At 39.1% G+C, this 23,076-nt stretch overlaps 1 protein-coding gene across 3 annotated transcripts in view; it reads left to right on the top strand.

Annotated features, from left to right (window-relative positions):
• The first annotated feature begins 1,423 nt into the window (after window positions 1-1,423).
• The window catches only part of RPGR (retinitis pigmentosa GTPase regulator), a 61,965-nt gene continuing 40,312 nt past the window's right edge, over window positions 1,424-23,076 (top strand). For 2 of the 3 annotated variants that reach the window (XM_032620090.1, XM_032620092.1), the window contains exons 1-10: window positions 1,556-1,598; window positions 3,365-3,490; window positions 4,171-4,263; window positions 5,717-5,779; window positions 8,248-8,406; window positions 9,372-9,521; window positions 12,841-12,999; window positions 15,352-15,507; window positions 20,268-20,392; window positions 22,211-22,396. In XM_032620090.1, coding sequence (XP_032475981.1) covers window positions 1,571-1,598; window positions 3,365-3,490; window positions 4,171-4,263; window positions 5,717-5,779; window positions 8,248-8,406; window positions 9,372-9,521; window positions 12,841-12,999; window positions 15,352-15,507; window positions 20,268-20,392; window positions 22,211-22,396 — 1,245 coding nt within the window. In that variant the 5' untranslated portion in view covers window positions 1,556-1,570. Of the gene's footprint in view, window positions 1,599-3,364; window positions 3,491-4,170; window positions 4,264-5,716; window positions 5,780-8,247; window positions 8,407-9,371; window positions 9,522-12,840; window positions 13,000-15,351; window positions 15,508-20,267; window positions 20,393-22,210; window positions 22,397-23,076 lie in introns of all 3 variants that reach the window. The other variant, XM_032620091.1, reaches the window with a different exon arrangement.

Genomic DNA, 23,076 nt, shown 5'->3' with positions numbered 1-23,076 from the left:
ATCCTTGAATCCAGCTTTGTCTGATTTTAGAGCCCATGCCCACAACTACCACCTGTACATATATCTACTCATCCTGGAAGATGGCATTTTGCCTCTTTGTTTTACGATGGCCAAGTGTTGATGCACAGGAAGCTAAGTGTCAACGAAAAAAATAAAAAGATAAAGCACAACCTAAAAGTTGAGAATTCTGTTTTATTTGGCGGACAAAACTGAGGACTTAAATCCAGAAGACAACCTCTCAGGTAGCTCTGAGGGTCGGCTCTGAAGAGATACGGGAGGAGGAGCCACGATATATAGGAGTTTTGCAATGAAAATCAAAAGATTAAGTAGACATCTCAAGTTACTGAATTTAGTTCTTTTCTGTGTATGGGAAGATGCAAGAATCTGGGCTCATTGAAATCATTCCTTTGATTTGCACCTTAGCTACCTAGGGCCAGCTATTTAGGGGCCTTTTCTTTCCCATCCTGAGTCCCCTCAGGGTGCACCTTTGGGGGTGGCTGCAGTGGCTGAGAGCTTGGCAGCTGGCGCCTCCTTTGTCATCATTCTGAGTTCCCTCAGGACTCAACTATCGGTGACTTCGGGGGCTGGTAGTGCCTGATGGCTTAATGACCATCCTTTGTTTGTTAATATGGCAGGCAATATTTTTCCTTCACATAAGAAACTAGGAAAATGTGACATCTCTGGCCGAATTCTAGAACAGTGATGTTCTGGTGTTGGTGAATCTCTTCGTGCAAGTTCTGTCTGTAGCAGATTGCACACCTCAGCCTTCTCTTTCTCTGGAAGGAGGGGCGGGGGTCTGAGGGGTGTTCAGATTACCGGCAGGACTGCTAAACTGGACCCCGGTTCTCCCACTGTATAATCTTCACATCCATAAACGGGAGTAACATTAACCCCCTTGCAGGGCTGTAGCAGGACTCATTCATCTAATACGTATTTAATGGGCATCTAGTATACGCCAGGTTTTGGGTTGGATGATGGGGATACAAATAGGACTTAGGATGTTTAGCAGAGTGCCTATCTCATTTAGTTATACACGGTCACTGTTAGTAGTATTAACACAGTTGTGTGTTGACGTTTGCCTGTGTCACGTAGCTTGAGTGAGAGGGGATGTGATATTTGTCACGTTCGTCACTATCCGGACGCGGGACCTGGGGGGCCTGGGGCTCCACCAACGTAAACGCGTACACTCCGGGGACATTACCGCGCGGCGTGACTGCCCCTCCTCTCCGGGCCACCAGAGGGCGCGCGGCCTCTACCGCGCGTCTGCGTCTGCGTCTGCGTCTGCGTCTGCGCCTGCGCCTGCGCTGCGCCGGCCGGCCGCCCCCCGCCCCCCGCTCCCCTCCCGCAGGCGCCCGCTCCGCCTCGCTGTGGAACGCTCCGCCTCCGTTGCCCCTAGCGGCTGTCTGTTGACTTCCGGGAACGCGGGAGTCGCTGATGCTCAGAGGGTCGCTCTGGGGGTCCAGGGGGATTCCAGGGTCCGCTTCAGGGCTGAGGCGCTGCCTTAGGCCCCACCGAATCTCCCTCAACCCCTTCCCGGCCCAGGCGCAGGCTCCCCTTAGCGTCTTTCGGCATGGGGGAACCCGAGGAGGTGGTGCCCGGTGAGTGACACCCGCGGCGGAGGCGGCGGCCGGGAGGGAACGCCGGCGGGCGGGCGGGCGGCCAGGCCCCGCCTCCGGGCCGGCCCCGTCGGGGGACGTGCCCGGGCCGCGGCGGCCTGACTTTGGTCGGAGCTCTGGACGCGCCCCCGTGGGCGACTGAGGGGAGAGGAAAGACGGGGAGGGACGGAAGGGCGGACTACGGGGAAGGGAGTGCTGGTCTTTCGTCTTCTAATTCTTTTAAAATAAGTTTGCGATGAGTTTCTCGAAGGCGGGGGAAGTTTTTACCTCCCTATGAGCTTCCCAGAGTACTTCCTTCGAGGTCCTCAGAACCCGGTTGTGTATTGAACGCAGTAAAGAGTGAGTGACCGGGGGAGTGGGGTAAAAGAGGATAGAGAAAACGACTTGGAGAAAGGAGGGAGCCGTTAGCGAGTGGTTTTTTAAGACTTTTCCTCTGAGCTCCAGAAATAACCTTTGGCATTGTGGCCCGGTACCGCATACGTATTGTGTAACAGAAATAGAAGTTTCACGAAACAGTACTTGCTGTAGATGCGCTCAGATCTTTTCTATAATACATTCTCTTAAAAATGGTCACTGTGACCCACTAAGTTGATTTTCTGACCTACCAATGGGTCACGACCAACAGTTTGAGAAAACACTGGATTAGAGCAGAATCATGTATTCACTGAAATGTGTATTGCGTTTCTGCCATGCTCTTGGGCTCAAACATGGTTAAATTCCTGCCTCAAATTCACAGCTTAGTGAGAGATTCAAGAAACTAAACAAAATGACAGTATCGTTTGACAGTAGTTGCCAGGGGGCCAGAGCAGAGCCACCAAACCCTGGCTTGGGGTGAAGGTAACGGGGAAGGCTTCCTGGGAACCCAGAGCAGGACAAAACAGTTAAAATTATTCATTCTATAAAAACTCAGAGCCTGTTCGAGAACCTGGCCTCCTAAATGTCAGTTATCAGTTTGAACTGACACACCTCACAATTGTTCTCAGAAGGTTTTCCACAGTGGCTAGTCTCTTGAGCATTAATATTTATTATTAATAATTGTGTTTGCTATATTTTTCTTTCTAGTACCCATTTAGTTTCTTTATGTGTGATCATCCTCCTTGAGATTTCCTCAAAAGCTGGGTCTGGCCTCCTATTTGGAGGGGTGTGTGTGTGTGTGTGTGTGTGTGTGTGTGTGTGTTTACATAGTTACTGGGATCTGGTAGGAGTTTTTGGTCTCTCTCCAAAATGGTACTGGACTAAAATAGTTTGTGAATACTCCTCCCATCAGGTAGCATTTAATGACTGAATTTAAGAATGCAAAAATCTCAGCATCCTGCATCCTCACGATGTTAATGATGCAACTCAGTACTGTCCTGTTTCTGTGTGTGGAGAAAAGCCCTCAGTCAAGGGCTAGACCATGAGGTGTTTACCAGCGTGAGTGGGGCATTGAGTGTATCAGCTCATTCCAGGGAGTAGATGGTCCACCTCGTGACAGCAAGACTCTTAGTCATTATGACAGTATATTTCTTACTTTACACCAGTAAATGAATAATACATAATTAATTTATTAGATTTCATAAATAAAACTAGAATGAAGTCTGAGGAATAAAACTGAGTTAAGATGAAAGAAGGAGGGCATAGACAGTGCTGGAGCAGAAGCCAAGCTGTTGGGAGACAAGGGATCTGTATAGATAAATTACTGGAAGAATATTTTAGTTAACAGGCAACATAATAAAAGTTGTGAAATCCAAACTCTCATATATTTGCAGATTCGGGTGCTGTGTTTACGTTTGGGAAAACTAAATTTGCTGAAAATAATCCCAGCAAATTCTGGTTTAAAAACGATATGCCTATATATCTTTCATGTGGAGATGAACATACTGCTATTATTACAGGTTAGTGTTAAAATCTTAAATGAAGATAGTAATACTTAGGGAATCCTAAGTATTATAGATGTGCTGTGTTTGAAACATGTTGAAGATATACAGAAAGTGGAGGGTTTTTTTACTTTGCCAGATAATTCTTTTTTTTTTTTTTGCCAGATAATTCTTGACAAATTGATTTATCAAGAGTGACTTCTAAGTTCCCTTAGTATATTTAAGTGTGATTTTCTATACATATTACTTTCTTAGAATAAATCTATTTGAATTTTTCAATATAATCAAAAAATTATTACTGTATAATCTTAGAAACTTTTTTTTTTTTTTTGCGGTACGCGGGCCTCTCACTGTTGTGGCCTCTCCCGTTGCGGAGCACAGGCTCCGGACACGCAGGCTCAGAGGCCATGGCTCACAGGCCCAGCCGCTCTGCGGCATGTGGGATCTTCCTGGACCAGGGCACGAACCCGTGTCCCCTGCATTCGCAGGCGGACTGCCAACCACTGGGCCACCAGGGAAGCCCTTAGAAACTCTTTACACCTAACAGAATATGGCTATAGGTAGATGGGCAAGGGAGCCTGTTTCAACACAGAAAAGCAATGACAGTGTTTAAGTACAGCATTTTTATTGCTTTGTGATGACTTCTCACATTATGTTGCAACCGCTTCGATTTATTATTTCTTTTTCCTTCCCACCAGGAAATAATAAGCTTTTCATGTTTGGCAGTAACAACTGGGGTCAGTTAGGATTAGGATCAAAATCGACTGTTAACAAGCCAACGTGTGTCAAAGGTTTGGGGTCTTTTCTTCTTTATCACTTTAAATACTTAAAGTGTATAAAGTACTTTTATATTGATTGTATAATTCTTTAATATATTATAAATAATAAAGTCTTTAGTTCTTTATTTTCTGAGATTTACTTGAATATTATTGGCATTTAACTTTATTTTTCATGTGATATTCAGAACTAGTTTTATATGTTAGGGTCTAAAAATCATATTGATTTTAAACCCAGAGACCACAAAGGAAGTAATGATTCTACAGTATTGCACTTGAACATCCTTTTTTTTTTCTTTTGGCCTGTTTGTAAACCAACCTAAATATTACTGTTACTGTATATACAGAGAACAAACAATATGATATGTTAGGATTTCGAGCTCTGTCTCATTTGTTCGAGTTGTGGACATTATGGTTCTGTTGGTTTTATAAAACACACTTTACCCCGCTGTGTATAGTTAGCAGCTGTGCTGAAGAAAATATTAGAACTAGGAGTTGATTAGTACTAGTGTTCTTACAAGAACAACAGGACAAAATATTTCAAATCAGGATTGTCCCAGAAAATATGAGACATATTACATCTTTACAAAGCTTTCTTGCCATTATGTGCAAAAGCTTCTGTTTGGTTATAACCTGTGAACATCAGCTATACTTGAATGGTGATGGAGATTCCTTGGGATATGACAAGAGCAGGATTCTTTATCTTTGTAGCCAAATTTTTAATTTCAGCTCAAAATTTCAGTGTAATTTATCATATGCATGCTATTTATAGATATTGCCGTGGAACTGTTGAAGTATTCCACTCGGTCAAAAAGTATTTACTGAGCACAGTCTACTAAACCCTTGGGTTTATTTACAGTGCCTATGATCCTTACTCTCAAATATCTAACCAAGCTAACAGAATTGTCTAGACTATGAGATCCTTGAGACCAGGGACTCTGTCTTAGTGATCTTTGTAGCCCCTATGCTAAGAGCTTAGGAGATGTTCTGTAAAAGTTTTTAATATGTAAATGAATGAATGAAGAACTTTAACATAGGTGTATGCCTATGAATATTGGACTTAGTGTTTTGTTGCGGCAGGTAGAAAGTAAGCTTGATGATGGTGATGGCAGATTAGGGAATAGATCAGGTTGGTGAAGAGGCAACAAAACAATGCAGTGGATCTCAGCACATGTTAATTACTTGTGGAGTTTTAAATAATATATAGGTGCCTAGGCTTTACCTCAAGCCTACTGACTCAGATTCTCCAGGGGTGGGGCTGAGCTATTTGTATTTTTTTTCAAAGCACCATTGGTTACTATGATGCACAAGTCCTTACAAAAGCTTTTGATTTATTAGTTATGAACATTGACTTTGGAGTCAGACAAGCCTGGGTTTAAATCTGTGCTACCACTTGGTTATCATTTGACCTGGATTATTTGTCATTTCCATAATCATAAAATATCTTGTCATATTTTTATATTTTTAGCTTTAAAACTGGAAAAAATGAAATTTGCTGCCTGTGGAAGGAACCACACCCTAGTTTCAACAGGTATAGTATTCAATCTGTATGACTTCCTGCCCAATTTGAGGACTGAGGTCTCACTCCTGTAACATTTGTGACTTTGTAAAATTAATAGAAATGGTAACTTGGCAACAGTAAGATTAGGATTTTTAAAAAATGTAAATGGTTAGTACACTTGTTTGCCTATGAAAATATGCAGATAAATGTTAAGTGACTGAAGAAAAAGCTTCTTTTCTTGGATTATGTCAAGGGACAGCATCTCCTTACCTGTGTGCACACCTCAGGGGCCGCTTGCTCCTGATCTTGCTCTTCCCTCTTCTTTTCTGCGGGTGAGTGGAAGCCCTCCCCAAAAGACTATTGATATGAGTTAGCACAATTCCAATCAAAATCCAAACAGGGTGTGTGTGTGTGTCTGTGTGTGTGTGTGTAGAAATTCACAAGGTGGTTCTAAAGTTTATATGGAAAAGCAAAGGACCTAGAATAGCCAAAAGAATTTTGAAAAGACCAAAATTGGAGGACTAGCACTACCTGATTTCAAGACCTACTGTAAAGCTACAGTGATCAAGACAGTGTGCTAGCAGTGAAAAGACAGACAGAGATGAATGGAACAGAATAGAATCCAGAAATAGACCCACATGTTTATGCCCAAGTAATATTTGACAAAGGTGCCAGGGCAGTTCAGTGGAGAAAAGGTAGTCTTCAGCAATCCTGCTGGAACAATTAGACATCCAGGCCCTGACCACTGAGCAGTCTTTACTACTTCCTTTCCCACAAACACAGCTTCTTCTGTCTTCAGGCTGTTCTCACTGCTTCGGCCCCTGCCTCACCTCTCTGCCCTCACTCATACTTTTCCTTTGCTGAAATGTCTTTTCTCTTTCTCTTACTTAGATTCTTGTCTCTTAAGATCCAGTATAAGTCTTACTTCATCCATGGACTCAGATTCTTGTCTCTTCAGATCCACTATAAGTCTTACTTCATCCATGGAGCTTTTTGTGACTATTCAGCTTTTTCCTTATGTCATTCTCTGAACTGCTTCAGCATACTACCAACTCTGGTTTGTTCCATATGTGTTAAATTGTGTGGTTCAATTCCATGTGGCCTTGTAGTATCTTCCATTTGAAACCTAGTCTTATTTCCTCAATTAGGTTTCATTTTTTCTAAAATAATATCTAGTTTAAAATTTTTACTGATTCAGAATGATTTTGTCCTAAGTTTCCCCTGTAATTTAGTGAGGCTTTAATTCCATGTGCATGTTTATGACAGATATAACTAATTTTAATAAGTATATCTTTTTAAAAATAAATTTATTTATTTATTTTTGGCTGGTTGGGTCTTTGTTGATGCGCGTGGGCTTTCTCTAGTTGTGGCAAGCGGGGGCTACTCTTTGTTGCGGTGCGCGGGCTTCTCATTGTGGTGGCTTCTCTTGTTGCGGAGCATGGGCTCTAGGCATGTGGGCTTCAGTAGTTGTGGCACACAGCCTCAGTAATTGTGGCTCTCGGGCTCAGCAGTTGTGGCTCGCGGGCTCAGTGTTGTGACACACAGGCTTAGTTGCTCCACAGCATGTGGGATCTTCCTGGACCAGGGCTCGAACCCATGTCCCCTGCATTGGCAGGCAGATTCTTAACCACTGCACCACCAGGGAAGTCCCAATAAGTATATCTTTATGTGTCATTACTTTAGAGCTTACTGGCAATGTTTATTATCTAGGAATGATATATTTCTTAATGTGATTAAGAAAATTGTTAACATTTATATAGTTCTTACCATGTGCCAAGTGCCATTCTAAGAATTTTATAAATGTTAACTCATTTAATCTTCATAACACCTCTATGGAGTAGGCACTATTATTATCCCATTTTACAGATGAGGAAAATGAGACACTGAGAGGTTAAGGATAGCTTGCCCAAGGTTACACAACTGATAAGTGGCAAGCCAGAATTTGCACCCAGGAAGTCTGATTCTGGTGTCCTCTCTCCTAGACACAATGCTATACTGGCTTTCTATTTAGCTAGAAAATTAAAATAATTACACAACATAGAATTTTCATGTTTCTAATTATATTCTTCTTGTATTCGCCTCATTTTACTTATTTGTTATCTATTATGTCTTAGCTTTAATGGGTATGGAAGGTAAAATTAATGAACCACATCTCTTTTAAAATAGTTTGATTTGGATTATAATCTAATTTGGAAATTACTTTCCTCTTTTTCACTCTGAGTTAATAGTTCTGCATTAGCAAGAAAATGCATTCCACACATTCTGTGCATTTCAATTGCTACTTAAACTCTAGAATGATTTATAAAATCTCACAAAAATGTGGAGCCTTGCTTGTTTTGCTGTATTTTTGACGCCTAAATGAAGTTGTTCACCAAATTGTAGGATAATGCCAACTTTCAGCTTTCTTCACTGGTAATAGAGGAACTGTCTGATATACACTGGTCTGCCTCATAAAGATGGTGACTATGGTATACTGATGTTTTCTTTTCTGTGTGCAGAAGGAGGCAAAGTATACGCCGCTGGAGGAAATACTGAAGGACAGCTGGGACTTGGTGATACTGAAGAGAGAAACACTTTTCATCTAATTAGTTTTTTTACATCCCAGCATAAGATTAAACAACTCTCTGCTGGGTCTAACACTTCAGCTGCGCTGACTGGTAAGACTTTTTTCCACTTCAAACTGGGACACATCCCTTTTTTTTAGACCAGAATATACCAAGTCAGTAAACTGAAAACAGCAATGCTGTTTAGTTTTCTTTCATTGACCATGTGTTTTCAGAAGACATTTAAAATAGAACTTAAAATCATGACATATACTACAACTTTATGCTTACAGACGTTTAGAAGGTAATTGTTAAATAAATTCGAAGCTGTGCTATCCATCTGTTCCTTTAGATATTCTTAAACATTATCTTCATTGTGTGTTCTGAAAGTTATATTTCAGCTTTAATGAAGTTGCTGTCAGAAACATCCTAGAAATCTGTTGGATATATGTTATTAAAATACAGTTTGTAGGACTTCCCTGGTGGCGTAGTGGTTGAGAGTCCGCCTGCCGATGCAGGGCACATGGGTTTGTGCCCTGGTCCGGGAAGATCCCACGTGCCGCGGAGTGGCTGGGCCCGTGAGCCATGGCCGCTGAGCCTGCGCGTCCGGAGCCTGTGCTCTGCAACGGGAGAGGCCACAACAGTGAGAGGCCTGCATACCGCAAAAAAAAAAAAAAAAAAAAAAAAAAAAAAAGTAGTTTGTAATGGTCATTGCATCTCTCTGCCCTCCCTATCAAAAGCCCATATGAGAAATTTCTTTAGAATTTGGAGCTGAGATAAACGTGTCTCACTGAAGAAGCTGCTGGTGTGCTGCTTCATTCCAGTCCGGAGAGCTGTGTAACGTGCAGTGTTAGAGAAAGCCTGCGCGCAGCAATGAAGACCAAACGCAGCCAAAAAAAAAAAATTTTTTTAAAGAAATTGTAATAAGTAGCTACCTGGTATAAATATCTTAGTAGTACTTTTCTTTCAAGATACATAATTTTTTTAAATTAAAAAATAAATGCTCTGTTGGAAGTATAATAACTTGCCATCCCTGCTACCTCTTAAAACCTTTTTTCCTCTTTGTGTTTTCTTTATAGAGGATGGAGAGCTTTTCATGTGGGGTGACAATTCTGAGGGGCAAATTGGTTTACAAAATATAACTAGTATATGTGTCCCTCATCAAGTGACCATTGGAAAACCTATCTCCTGGATCTCTTGTGGATATTACCATTCAGCTTTTGTAACAAGTAAGACGGAACAGTTTGGATTTCTCATGTTATCTCCCATTTCTAAGTTATTACTAAATAATAAAATGTCATAACATTCTACATTTCTGTAGAAATATTGTCATGGTACTACATGTAATGAAATAATTTTGGTCTGTTTTAGGTCACAGTATTTCTTCATTTCAGTAATGGGTATAATTTCAAACTATCTGACGTGTTAACTTTTTTTAATATCGTTCGTACTATTTTATTTATTTCTTTAATTAATTTTCTATTTTTGTCTGTGTTGGGTCTTCGTTGATGCACACGGGCTTTCTTTAGTTGTGGTGAGCAGGGGCTACTCTTTGATGTGGTGTGCAGGCTTCTCATTGCAGTGGCTTCTCTTGTTGCGGAGCACGGGCTCTAGGGACGCGGGCTTTGGTAGCTGCGGCACATGCGCTCAGTAGTTGTGGCTCATGGGCTCAAGAGCGCAGGCTCAGTAGTTGTGGTGCACGGGCTTAGTTGCTCCACGGTATGTGGGATCTTCCCAGACCAGAGCTCGAACCCGTGTCCCCTGCACTGGCAGGCGGATTCTTAACCACTGTGCAACCAGGGAAGTCCCTTAACTTTTTTTTAATGAATGTTAGGTCTATTAGGAAAACAAAATTTATGCATAAGAAACCCTTCTAAATTTTGGCTCTCAAACTTCTTAGACTCTTTGGCATTAAAAACAGGACCTGTGAGCCTCTTTTCTCTGGATCCACTTGGCTCTGTACTTTGACCTACTCTATTCTTGTCCTGATAATTCGTTCTTATTGTTTCAGTACATGAGTCATAGATTTTCATTGTAGGAATAGGGATGAAGATTAGATGAAAAAGGAAGGGAGTTCAGTATGGGATATGCTTTCCTTTGTTGGGACTTTTCTCAGGATCCCCCGTTTCTCCTTTTCCTGGGCTCACTGGCAACCTTCTCTATCTTAGTTAAAATATTTTAAATGTTGGACTCTAACTATTATAGCCTGCATCTACACTGGTAGTAATATCAGAAGTATGATCATGGTTTTCCATCTTATTTATGGTTTTTCTAACAGTAAAAACACCCAGCAGAAATAGTTCTATGGACCCTCTTAGATATCTCTCTAAATATTTGTTTTATACATTTACTTCCTATTCTGTGCACCTCAGATTCAGGTTTAGAAAGTGCTTATTGACCTATCCCAGTGCCCCCCAGGTTTACCAATGAATTGGTAGCAACTTGGTACCAAGAAAAGGCAAACTCTGACTTGGCTGGGTTTGTTCACTACTGGGTCAGCTTGTGTCTTGAAGAAACAATATTTATTCAATCAATAAATATTGTTGAATGAGGAGGTGAGTGAATGAATGATAAATTGACTGTGTTCCTTGGGACAATACCACATACCAACTTATTTGCAACTCCTGGGGTTGGTATAGTCTGTACTCACTTTGTTTATGAAACAAAAAACAGGGAAAAAAATACCCGTGCAAGAACAAATAATCAAAAGCATTGTCTTATATTTGGGCCTTAATAAAACTCCCAGAATCAATTTTTTTTTACTACTGCTTTAGCCAGTAGGGAAACAAGTGGAATTATTTGTTTTAACCAATAGGCATTACATTGAACTTTTTTGTTTTGTTTTCTGTTTTTATGCCTTTTTTAAAAAACAGCTTTATTGTTGTATAGGTCACCTACCATACAATTCACCCATTTAAGGTGTGAGGAGCAGCAGGAATTTATAGACAGTAGTAGAAAGAGACTTATCTGGACTCAGTAACTCCTTTCATATGAGAGGCAAGAAGCATGGGAAAAGGGGGAGCGTGCTGACTTACTGAGCACTTCTGTGCCAGTGTTTGCCGAATACTTCAGAGAAAACTGTGGTTCAGAAAGCTTCATTTTTTGTACAGATCAATCTAAAAAATGAGTATAGCTGTGTTTGCAGTATTTGACCAAGTTTTAAGTGGCACATACCATGTGCGTTAGATGTCATACAACTTCCCTAAGTTCTGATTTGCTAGAAGGGCTCTCAAGCTTCAGTAGCTGGTTATACTCGTGGCTTAGATTTATTACAGCAAAGGATACCGAGCAAAAGCAGCAGGAAAGATCTGTATCCTCCAGAGAGGTCCACTATGCGCTTCCTCGTCCTTCCTATTCCAAGGCCGCACAGGACATGTTTTCTCTTTGCAGTGAACTACAGGGATGTGTGTGTAATGTCTCTGCTCAGGGAAGCCTACTCTATTCTAAGGTTCTGAGGCTTTTGTGTGGGTGGCTGGTGTCATGTAGGCACATCCTGCTAGCAACTAGTCATGGCAACTGCAACTCGGGTCCCTCAACAGTGAAACCAGGTGCACATCATCAGTGTTGAAGTTTGTGCAAAGCAAGCCTCTCTTAGCTTCTTGCTAAACTGGCATAATTCATTTCTCCAGGTGTACGTAACAAAAACATCAATCACCAACATAAAGAACACTCCCAAGGGCCACATTCCCAGGGGCTGGTCAACAGTCAGTCAGTCGTGCTTCTCTTGGAGACATGCAAATAATACAAGAGGTGCTGTGTTACCTCTTTCCTCATATCAGTGGTGATGCGTTCTGTGTCATAATCTTTGGATTAGATTATGTATTTACAACAGTTTTTAAATTCCTGTTTTATAGAACTCAGTTCAGTTCATAGAAATGAATAAAAAAAGTTCCTGCTTTCAAGAAGCTCATAGTATAGCGTGGGACGTGTGATAACAGAAGAAAATAAATAGTATTGGTATGGACAAGGCAGTGATTAAATGTCATGAGTTCCTTAATAAGAGAATCTTTCTGGAAAAAGTGCCATCTAACTGAGTAAAATCTGCTATCTTTAGTCTCACCATATTTACTTCACACATAAATGGGTTTTCTACAATAAGTTTCATTAAAAGCAATTATTTATTCACCAAGTATTCATTAAATGTTTAATGTACTAGACACACTGCTAAGTTCTTGCAATACCATAGTGAGCAAGACAAAATCCATGTCCTTATGGGGGTTTAATGTCAAGTCATTTTGCTTTATTGAAAGTAGGTAGAAGTAAGATCATCTTTTCTACGTATTGTGAAACAGGTAAAATAATTTTCTAGTTGTTACTAGTAGTGCTGGTCGTGAATTCTTCAGGAAGATTTTGGATTAGAATAATCAAGGGGAAGGGAAAATCTACCTTTATTTCCTTACCATTCAGTAAAAATATCTCAAGAAAGGTCAAATTTATTAAGTTGAGATTTTCTACATTTTTTTTATCAAACGTGAGAACATGTACCAAAAAGACCGGTATTTGTTCATGTCTATGTCATCATCGATCACTGTCCTTTTCCTTCAATAGCGGAGGGAGAACTGTACACCTTTGGAGAACCTGAGTATGGGAAGTTAGGTCTTCCCGAAAAGCTGCTGATCAATCACAAAGTGCCCCAGCTGGTGCCTGGAATTCCTCAGAAGGTGATCCAAGTAGCTTGTGGTGGAGGGCACACAGTTGCGCTCACAGGTAAGTGTGCGGCTCCGTTCCCTGCTTTCTTTGGTAGCTAATGAAAAAAGCTTTTTTTACATTCATTTATTTTTATTGTGGTAGGAACACTTAACATCTGATCCGTCCTCTTAACAGATTTTTAAGTTTACAATACAGTATTGTTATCTATAGGCACAATGTTGTATGGCAGGTCTCTAGAACTTTTACCTTTGCATAGCTGAAACCTTATACCCATTCATTAGCAGCTCCCCTCTCCCCCTACCCCAGCCCCTGGCAACCACCATTCAAGTCTCTGCTTCGATGAATTTGACTGTTTTACATACTTCATGTAAGTTGGCTTTGCATCTTTTTCCATTAAGAACCCCACCTTTTGTTCCTATAGTTAATAAACATTTCTGGCCTGTGGAAGAAATTTTTAAGTAGAAAAAAATGAATCTTGTTGAATTATTTTTGCTAGCATAATTGACATTTTCATGATCTTAACACGTTTAATGGCAGCAAATAACGTTTTTTAGCTCATTTTCAAGAACAAATTGTTTTCCTCATATATATGTATTCCATATTTATTTAAAATTGACATTATTTTTTCTGAAATACCTTATTTTGGAGAAGCTCCCTGCTAATACTGTTTTCTACTTGTCATTGATAATTCTTTTTGATATTCACAATGTCTAACTTGGTGATTTCTTTGTGATTTTTATGTTCTGTTATAGTAATTCATTGAAGTGTTAAGATTTTAAATTACAGATAATAAAAAAAGTTAGAACTTTAATAGTAATGTCACTTTTGGCTTCTGAACTTTGTATTTGGTATGACATGTGACTTCTCAGGATTCTAGTCAGGATAATTAAAATAGACTTACTATTTGTTAATATGCTTACTAAATTGATGCTCCCAAATTTGTTCAGCATTAGATTTATTTTAGATGAGTAGTATAGAGGTCATGCAGTTAGGTAGTGAATGGTTATGATATATTTTGGTCAAAAAGAAATAAACAGTTTCTGAAGTCACCACTTAATCTTCAGTAACCCGAAGCTAGAAGTGTTCTAGACAAATTTTAAGTAATACCCAGTTCTCAGATGATAATGCTTAAATGTTGCAAGGTGATTAAGCAATATCTTATCTTTAGATTTTCCTCTCTTACATCGCTTTTCCTTGACTTCCTATTCTAGTCCCAGTCATGTGTATAAAGCTATGGTTTCCCAGAATTACAATTTCCAGATGGAGTCTTTTCAAAGTGAGAAATAATTTTTTTCCAGGCCTCAACTCTAAATTTGGAAATAATTCTGAGGTTTAAGTTTTTTTCAAAACTTCTTCTGATAAAGTGAATTTTCATATAATTTCTAAAAGACATGTTAGGAATTAAACTTCAAAATTAATCTTTATAAATTATCTGAAAATTTATTCTATAGGCAGAAATGCAACTTATTCTTCATGTGTTATGTTGTATGCTAAGGCAGGGGCCAGGGAGAGTCGTGTGTCTAAAGGACGCTTTCATCACCACTCGTTTATCCTATTTTTGTGCTTTTCTATTTCTCAAGACTATGTGAGCTAATATTTACTGTTATTGGAGTTCCTTTGGAATCACTTCCAAAATATTAATATAATATAGTATGGATAAACAACAAGGTCCTACTGTATAGCACAGAGAACTATATTCAGTATCCTGTGACAAACCATAATGGAAAAGAATATGAAAAAGACTATATATATGTATAACTGAGTCACTTTGCTATACAGAGGAAAATAACACAACATTGTCAATCAACTATACTTCAATAAAATTAAAAATTTTAATATAGAGGAAAGGCTTTTCCCCTCCTTTGATTATTATTGCATTTCCTAGTAAATGAGCTTTACCTGTGAATAAATCTAGCATGTCTGATGTAAGTTTTCATTCTCATGCTAATTCTCCTCTGAAATTGTTTTCTAAAATAGGTTATTCCATTAAATTACTGTTAATAAGTAAGGACGTTTTCTGTGGGAAACACTAGTCGTTTAGTTAGGGCAGTGAAAGGAATTAGCTTAATGACAACTGATGCTTTTTAACAAACTGAGTGGTAATTATAGGGACTTTTTAGGTAGTAGTTCACCGACTTTTGTGTCTTTAGCAATTCCTTCTATGGTTATATGTAAAAGATAAAATCAGGCCCATGCCATTATTGTTACAATTGTGTACCTTGTCATTTTTCTCTTCCTTTATCACTGAGGAATGTATATGTAAGTATTAGGTATTCTTATATGAGTATTTCTTTGAGAGGCCCTTAACCCTCATTATAAAAGGTGGAATAGCACTGTTTTTCTAGATATAATGGTGACAGTGCCTGTACCTCTGAAATCCTTTTCTTGTGTTTGCCCCTCCCCTTTCAGAGAAGGCCGTGTACACCTTTGGGCTGGGACAGTTTGGTCAACTGGGTCTTGGCACTTTTATTTTTGAAACTTCAGAACCCAAAGCCGTTGAGAATATTAAGGATCAGAAAATAAGTTATGTTTGCTGTGGAGAAAACCACACAGCTTTGATAACAGGTACAGATCAGAATTTCTGTTAATATACTTATGGAACTGGGTATATTTTATTACAAAATAAACACTATATGGAATGAATGTATCTAACTTGAGCAAAGGAAATAATAACTGAGAAAATGGAATTCTTTGTTTAATATGCCAACGTGTAAACTCCTTTTTCATATTTTAGTTTAATTTAAAATCTGTGTAAATGATCCAAAGGTTTAGAGCCTCAAAATGTGTCAATGCTATCAGAGGTAAGACCATAGCATTATACTGTGGCAGAAGTATAAAAAGTAAAAAGCTGGAATCTTTTTGAAATTGTATCAATTTGAAGGCTCTGAACTCTGCTCAGGCCAAAGGGAAAAGTCTCGTAAGAAAGAACTTATTTTAAAATATTCTCCCTCTTCAGTCTGACAGCTACATTCAGGCTGAGTAAATTCTTATGATGCTTCTGCCACTGGGAGGCGTTTTCAGGAGTAACACTTTCATACTTTCTCCACAGTGGTAGACAGAAAGGTACCCCAAAGACTATTAATTAAATGAATACCTGGGTCCTCTAGCTCTTCTGCTCTGTAGTTTCCCCTTTATCCGGGGAGATGGTGCTATGGGTCTACTTCTCAACCTCAGAAACTAGGTGCTGCCAATGTAGGACTCAGTAGAGGTACTTCCCTAAAATGACTAACTCACCTATAGATAATTAATATGGAGCTGGAGGAATCAGGCTCCCGGACTTCAGACTATACTACAAAGCTACAGTCATCAAGACAGTATAGTACTGACACAAAAATAGAAATATAGATCAATGGGACAGTATAGAAAGCCCAGAGATAAACCCACGCACATATGGTCACCTTTTCTTTGATAAAGGAGGCAAGAATATACAGTGGAGAAAAGACAGCCTCTTCAATAAGTGGTGCTGGGAGAACTGGACAGGTACATGTAAAAGTATGAAATTAGAACACTCCCTAACACCACACACAAAAATAAACTCAAAATGGATTAAAGACCTAAATGTAAGGCCAGACACTATCAAACTCTTAGAGGAAAACATAGGCAGAACACTCTATGACATTAATCACAGCAAGATCCTTTTTGACCCACCTCCTAGAGAAATGGAAATAAAAACAAAAATAAAGAAATGGGACCTAATGAAACTTAAAAGCTTTTGCACAGCAAAGGAAACCATAAACTAGAGCAAAAGACAACCCTCAGAATGGGAGAAAATATTTGCAAATGAAGCAACTGACAAAGGATTAATCTCCAAAATTTAGAAGCAGCTCATGCAGCTCAATAACTAAAAAACAAACAACCCAATCCAAAAATCGGCAGACGACCTAAATAGACATTTCTCCAAAGAAGATATCCAGATTGCCAGCAAACACATGAAAGAATGCTCAACATCATTAATCATTAGAGAGATGCAAATCAAAACTACAGTGAGATACTGTCTCACGCCAGTCAGAATGGCCATCATCAAAAAATCTAGAAACAATAAATGCTGGAGAGGGTGTGGAGAAAAGGGAACCCTCTCGCACTGTTGGTGGGAATGTAAATTGATGCAGCCACTATGGAGAACAGTATGAAGTTTCCTTAAAAATCTAATAGAATTACCGTACGACCCAGCAATCCCACTACTGGGCATATACCCTGAGAAAACCATAATTCAAAAAGAGTCATGTACCAAAATGTTCATTGCAGCTGTATTTACAATAGCCAGGACATGGAAGCAACCTGAGTGTCCATCAACAGATATATGGATAAAGAAGATGTGGCACATATATACAGTGGAATATTACTCACCCATAAAAAGAAACGAAATTGAGTTATTTGTAGTGAGGTGGATGGACCTAGAGTCTGTCATACAGAGTGAAATAAGTCAGAAAGAGAAAAACAAATACCGTATGCTAACACATATATATGGAATCTAAGGGGAAAAAAAAGGTCATGAAGAACCTAGGGGTAAGATGGGAATAAAGACACAGACCTACTAGAGAATGGACTTGAGGATATGGGGAGAGGGAAGGGTAAGCTGTGACAAAGTGAGAGAGTGGCATGGACATATATACACTACCAAACGTAAAATAGATAGCTAGTGGGAAGCAGCCACATAGCACAGGGAGATCAGCTCGGTGGTTTGTGACCCCTTAGAGGGGTGGGATAGGGAGGGTGGGAGGGAGGGAGACACAAGAGGGAAGAGATATGGGAACATATGTATATGTGTAACTGATTCACTTTGTTATAAAGCAGAAACTAACACACCATTGTAAAGCAATTATACTCCAATAAAGATGTTAGAAAAGAAATGAGCGTAAAGCTTCACAAATATATCAATAAATTAAAACTATTGACACATTAAATGAAAATATGTAATTTGAGAAGACTAAAAATTAAGTGAAATATATTTCATTTGAATTACAAAAAAATCTATATTCTCCATAATTTTAATTACTTTGGAATAAAAGGCTCTGTAATTTCTCTATTTGTAGCTCATCATTTCTATCTAAAAAGTAAAGCATTAAAAAGTCATAAATCATATAGTGTTTTGAAATAATCCGGATACTGGTATTTCTGCATTTTCCCCTTCTTTTGCAAGTTTCTGCTACGATGAACCTCATCTAATGGTATATACTTAGGGGAGCTAGCACTCAGCAAATACAAGGTATTACCAAGTACTTGTCCCTTCTTCCCCAAAGAACTTTGCAGAGAGAACTATCTGCGCATTTTCAAGTATCAGTGTCCTTATTAATGTTGCATGAAATTGAACTATATAGAATGTAAAGAATTACTGTTCATTCACAATCCCAGAAGAGTTGTTGATATGTATGCCTTACTGCAAGTCTTAAGCTCAGTTTCTCTGTCTTTACTGCCATTTTCCATCAACTCTAAATTGTCACTGATCGTAAATATACACTGTTTATGGATCATTTAACATACAATTAGGTTATTTGATTAAACTTTCATAATACCTTTCCTCCTGATGAAAGAAGTTATAGCACAAATAATTGAACATTATTTGACTTTTTTGCTCATGAATCCTCCCCAGGGACAGGTGTTATGAATTTTTTCTTTGTCCAGGACTAATGAGAGATATGTAGTGAGTTTTCTGTAAGTTCTTGCCAGTTCCCCATTATAGCCAGTGGCTTGTGTTTTAAAAAGCTTTCTGAGGTTGGAAGTGTGATCAGGCAGCTTGATCAGAGTTTATTTTTTCTGGCTAAAGATAATCAGGTTTAAAAAAAAAAAACCTTAACATTTTGAATAAGAATATCAGGGTCAAAAAAACGAGGAAGAAAGCAAAAAGATGATAAGGAGTATATATAAAGAAAGGAAATAAATACCTAATAGTAAGAATTATAACAATCTAAATTTAGAATCTAAACGCTGGTTATTGCTTATTTATAGGGAATCTATTTGTTTTTAATAATTTTTGAACTTTCCACTTTAGTGAATTTTGTTATTATTTCTAATTATTTTTTCAGGCAGTTCTCGTGGCTTTTCTTACTATACAATTACTTTGCCATCTTAAAGTACAAGTCCCCATATATGATCTTGTCATTTCCCAGCTTAAAACCATTCATTTAGCTTATTATTGTTCTTAATATAGAGTTCAAAAATGCTTAATATGAGCTAATAAGATCCTCTTTCGTGTGATTCCTTCTTCCCTCATCAGGCTCATCTCATACCACTCTCACCTTTGTGCTCCAGACACATTGGTTGCCTTTTGGCTTCTTGACTGGGCTGTGTTTTCTCTTGATTCACAGCCTTTGTATGTACTGCTGGCCTCTGCCTGGAAGATTCTTTGCTCCCTTCTTCTTGTAACTAAACCCTAATCCTTTCAGCTTCAGTTTAAAAGCCTTTCCTAATCTCCAGACTGGAGGGAGAGCCCCTCCTCTGCACCTATACTGGCACCCTTTCCTTTCCTTCTGCTTCCATGGCACTTGCCTCACTTGAGATGGAGAGTATGAAAGAAAGGCTTGAGGAGTGAATGTACAGAATACCTGCTATGGCAGTGGGCAAAAGGATTAACTGGAGAGAAGGGACAAAATTGCTCATCATCATCTTGGCCCAGCTATATAGGGGACCCCAGTATTGATATAGGGACCAGCAGCTTGGTTGGTTTATGCCATTTCCTTCAGCAGCTTTCCACAACCCTGAAGCAGAAGTAAAAGAGACAGTTGGATTGATCGAAACTAGTGGTGATTTTATCTCCACAGGGGACACATGGCAATGTCTGGAGATGTTTTTGATTGTCACAACTGCAGAGGCAGGGTATTCTATGGGCATTTAGTAGGTAGAAGCCAAGGATGCTGCTAAACATCCCATAATGCACAGGACAGACCCATACAACCAAGAATTATCTGGCCTCAAATGTCTGTAGTGCCGAGGTTGAAAAACCCTGACCTAATCAATGACCTGAGGAAAAAAGAAAATAGATTGTATTGGGATGTAGGAGGTCAGAATACAAAAATCTCCTTCTTGAGATGATGGTGTGTATCACAAGATCTTATGCTGGGTTGCTGCTGCTCCACACAGCACCTCACACACCTGGGTCTCAACTTCACAAGCCACCAAGAACTTAGTGACTTATTCTCGGGGTATCTATTGCCTCATGTTATGTGTGGACAACAGAAACCATAGAGAGTGTGGCAATATCAGTGGAGCAGAGTAGATTTAATGCAGAATATGAGGGGAAAATTGCAATGTAAGTTAATGTATTTGTCTATTTACAAATAGATCCATGAAAGTAACACTTTTATAATTCTCTCTTTTTTTCATTTTAGATTTAGGCCTTATGTATACTTTTGGAGACAGTCGACATGGAAAATTAGGATTTGGACTGGAGAGTTTTGCCAATCTGTTCGTTCCTACTTTGTGTTCTAATTTTTTGAAGTTTATAGTACAGTTGGTAAGGACATCACATTTCCCTGTTTACATGTTCATATTCCTATATTTGAGTCTTTCAGTATTTCATAGAAAATAAGTACTTTTCTGTTTATATGAAATATCATAGCTATATCTAGTAAATATACTTGTGTCCTAAAGGCCAAATGTCAGACATCATGGCACTCTGAAAATCTGTCCCTTTTCTAATGTTCCTCCTCTGACACCTTCCTTTCTGCCCTAATCTTGACTCTTCTACTTCATTTTCATATGTCTCTTGAGAGCCAGGACTGTGCCATGCCTGGAAGCTTTGTGTTTCCTGTAGCTCCCAGCAGAGTGCCTCACGCATAGTGGTCATCTGTAAATATTTGCTGGATTAGATATCACTAGGACTCTCAAATCCTGCACAAGAAAAATATCTGATAATAAACGAAGGGTTTTGAAATTATATTTACTTGGTTAAGTGTTATTTGGATAAGGTGTTATTTCAGTGATATCTCCATCAGGCACTGTATCTCTGTTGTTTCTAACACTTTTGCCAATTAAGAACTATAGACTTGAAAATTTTGTTTACTCAGTGATGATAATATTACTTGGAATTTGTTCTCCAAAGGCTCAGAGCCTCGTACTCTGGAACACTTCCATTCCTTGATTTGACACCTGTTTAATGAATGCCTGCTTGGTACAAGATACTGGACTGAGGATGAGGAATACAGAGCATGCAGTGATGAACACAGTGACCAGATTTTCATTGACTAAGCTTATAATCTTATGGGGAAGATGGTTTTTTGTTTTGTTTTGTTTTGTTTTTTGCGGTACACGGGCCTCTCACTGTCGTGGCCTCTCCCGTTGCGGAGTACAGGCTCCGGACACACAGGCTCAGCGGCCATGGCTCACAGGCCCAGGCGCTCCGCGGCATGTGGGATCTTCCCAGACCGGGGCACGAACCCGTGTCCCCTGCATCGGCAGGCAGACTCAACCACTGCACCACCAGGGAAGCCCGGGAAGATGGTTTTTAAAATGTGCTATACAGAAAACATATCAATTTTAACTTTGAACATACGAGGGGAAAGGTTCAGAGTATGCTCTTCTATGTCATGTAGAACACTGAAGACACCAGAAGTCTGTGTATTGCAAACACAATGTTTTTTAAAGCATTTTATTGAAAATTAGTTATTTCTCAAAATCGTTTGGATGTTGATTTCCTTTTTCATTGTTCTATCATTGTGCATGCTTGCGTTTTGCTCTCAGGACTTTTAAGCATTAAACTTAAAAAAATCTTCATGTATAAAGACATAATTATCCCAAGAGACTGATTTATTCTTGGGTCCCTTCTTTCCAAGTAGAACTTGTCTGAGTAATTTTTTCAAGTTGTTAGTGTTGCTCCAAGATTAAAATAGCATTTTCTAAGTTGTAAAGAGAAATATAATGTGCCAAATAGGTTTTTTTCTCTATACTGTATATTCAGTTGCACTGTGGTTGAGAATCAGCCTGCCAATGCAGGGGACATGGGTTCGAGCCCTGGTCCGGGAAGATCCCACATGCCACGGAGCAGCTAAGCCCGTGCGCCATGACTACTGAGCCTGCGCTCTAGAGCCCACGTGACACAACTACTGAAGCCCGCGCGCCTAGAGCCAGTGCTCTGCAACAAGAGAAGCCACCGCAATGAGAAGCCTGTGCACCGCAACGAAGAGTAGCCCCCGCTCGCCACAACTAGAGAGAAGCCGGCACACAGCAACGAAGACCCAACGCAGCCAAAATTAAAAATAAATTAAAAAACAAAACAAACCCATTTGTGTTTGAAGCCAGTGTCAATTAATTTATCTGTGAATTTATGCTGCAGGTTGCTTGCGGTGGATGTCACATGCTAGTTTTTGCCACTCCACGACTTGATGTGGCAGAAGACGTTGAGTTAGATGAAATAAATGATTGTTGCTTACCTTCAGCTACATCTCTGCCCATCAGTGATCTGACTTCAGGAAACGTACTGCAGAGATCTTTATCAGCACGTGTGCGGCGAAGAGAGAGGGTACAGTTGTGGCCTATTCTGTATAATAATGTTGTCTAGCACTGTAAAGAAAACAAATTTTTTTTCTTTTTAAACCAAAGAAGGGTCTTCTTAGGTAAATTTACTAAATAAAATGATTAGAATTGAGGGCTTACAAACTTTTAAAGCAAACTCAGAATTAAACTGGTAAATATACAAACTAGAAAATTGAAATGATCATGGATAACCTTTGCTTGTAGACAGTGGTACTTACCGCTATCTTATCACCTCAGATAGAATGCTAAGTTGTTTTCTCAACCATCTGTGGATTGACTTCTACTTTGCTTTTATCTTGTAAAGCTAATACCTCATGAGCAATGAAAGGTTATATATATATTATAACTAATGAAAGGTAGAAAACAAAGAAATAAGGGCTTTATTTGAGAGAGGGAATGTTCTTTCTCAATTAAATGTAGAGATTCTCATTCTGTGCTTTAAAATTATTCAATGACACTTACATTTAAAAAAAATAAAATGCCAAATGATTTTTAGAGACATTCCTTTTTTAAAAAAATTGCTTTAAGTTCCAAAATATATTCCTTTAGTGGTAAAAAAAAAAGTTAAGTTTCATTTCCCTTATGAAAAAGTATATATGGAAAAATTGAGAAATATCCCATAAGTATTTTGTAGTTGTTGTTGGTTTGTGTCTCCTGAGTATGAGT

Source organism: Phocoena sinus, chromosome X (genome assembly GCF_008692025.1).
Source record: "Phocoena sinus isolate mPhoSin1 chromosome X, mPhoSin1.pri, whole genome shotgun sequence".
NCBI classification, from domain to species: domain Eukaryota; kingdom Metazoa; phylum Chordata; class Mammalia; order Artiodactyla; family Phocoenidae; genus Phocoena; species Phocoena sinus.
Note: the sequence above shows the minus strand (reverse complement) of the source record. Positions and strands in the feature narration are given on the sequence as shown.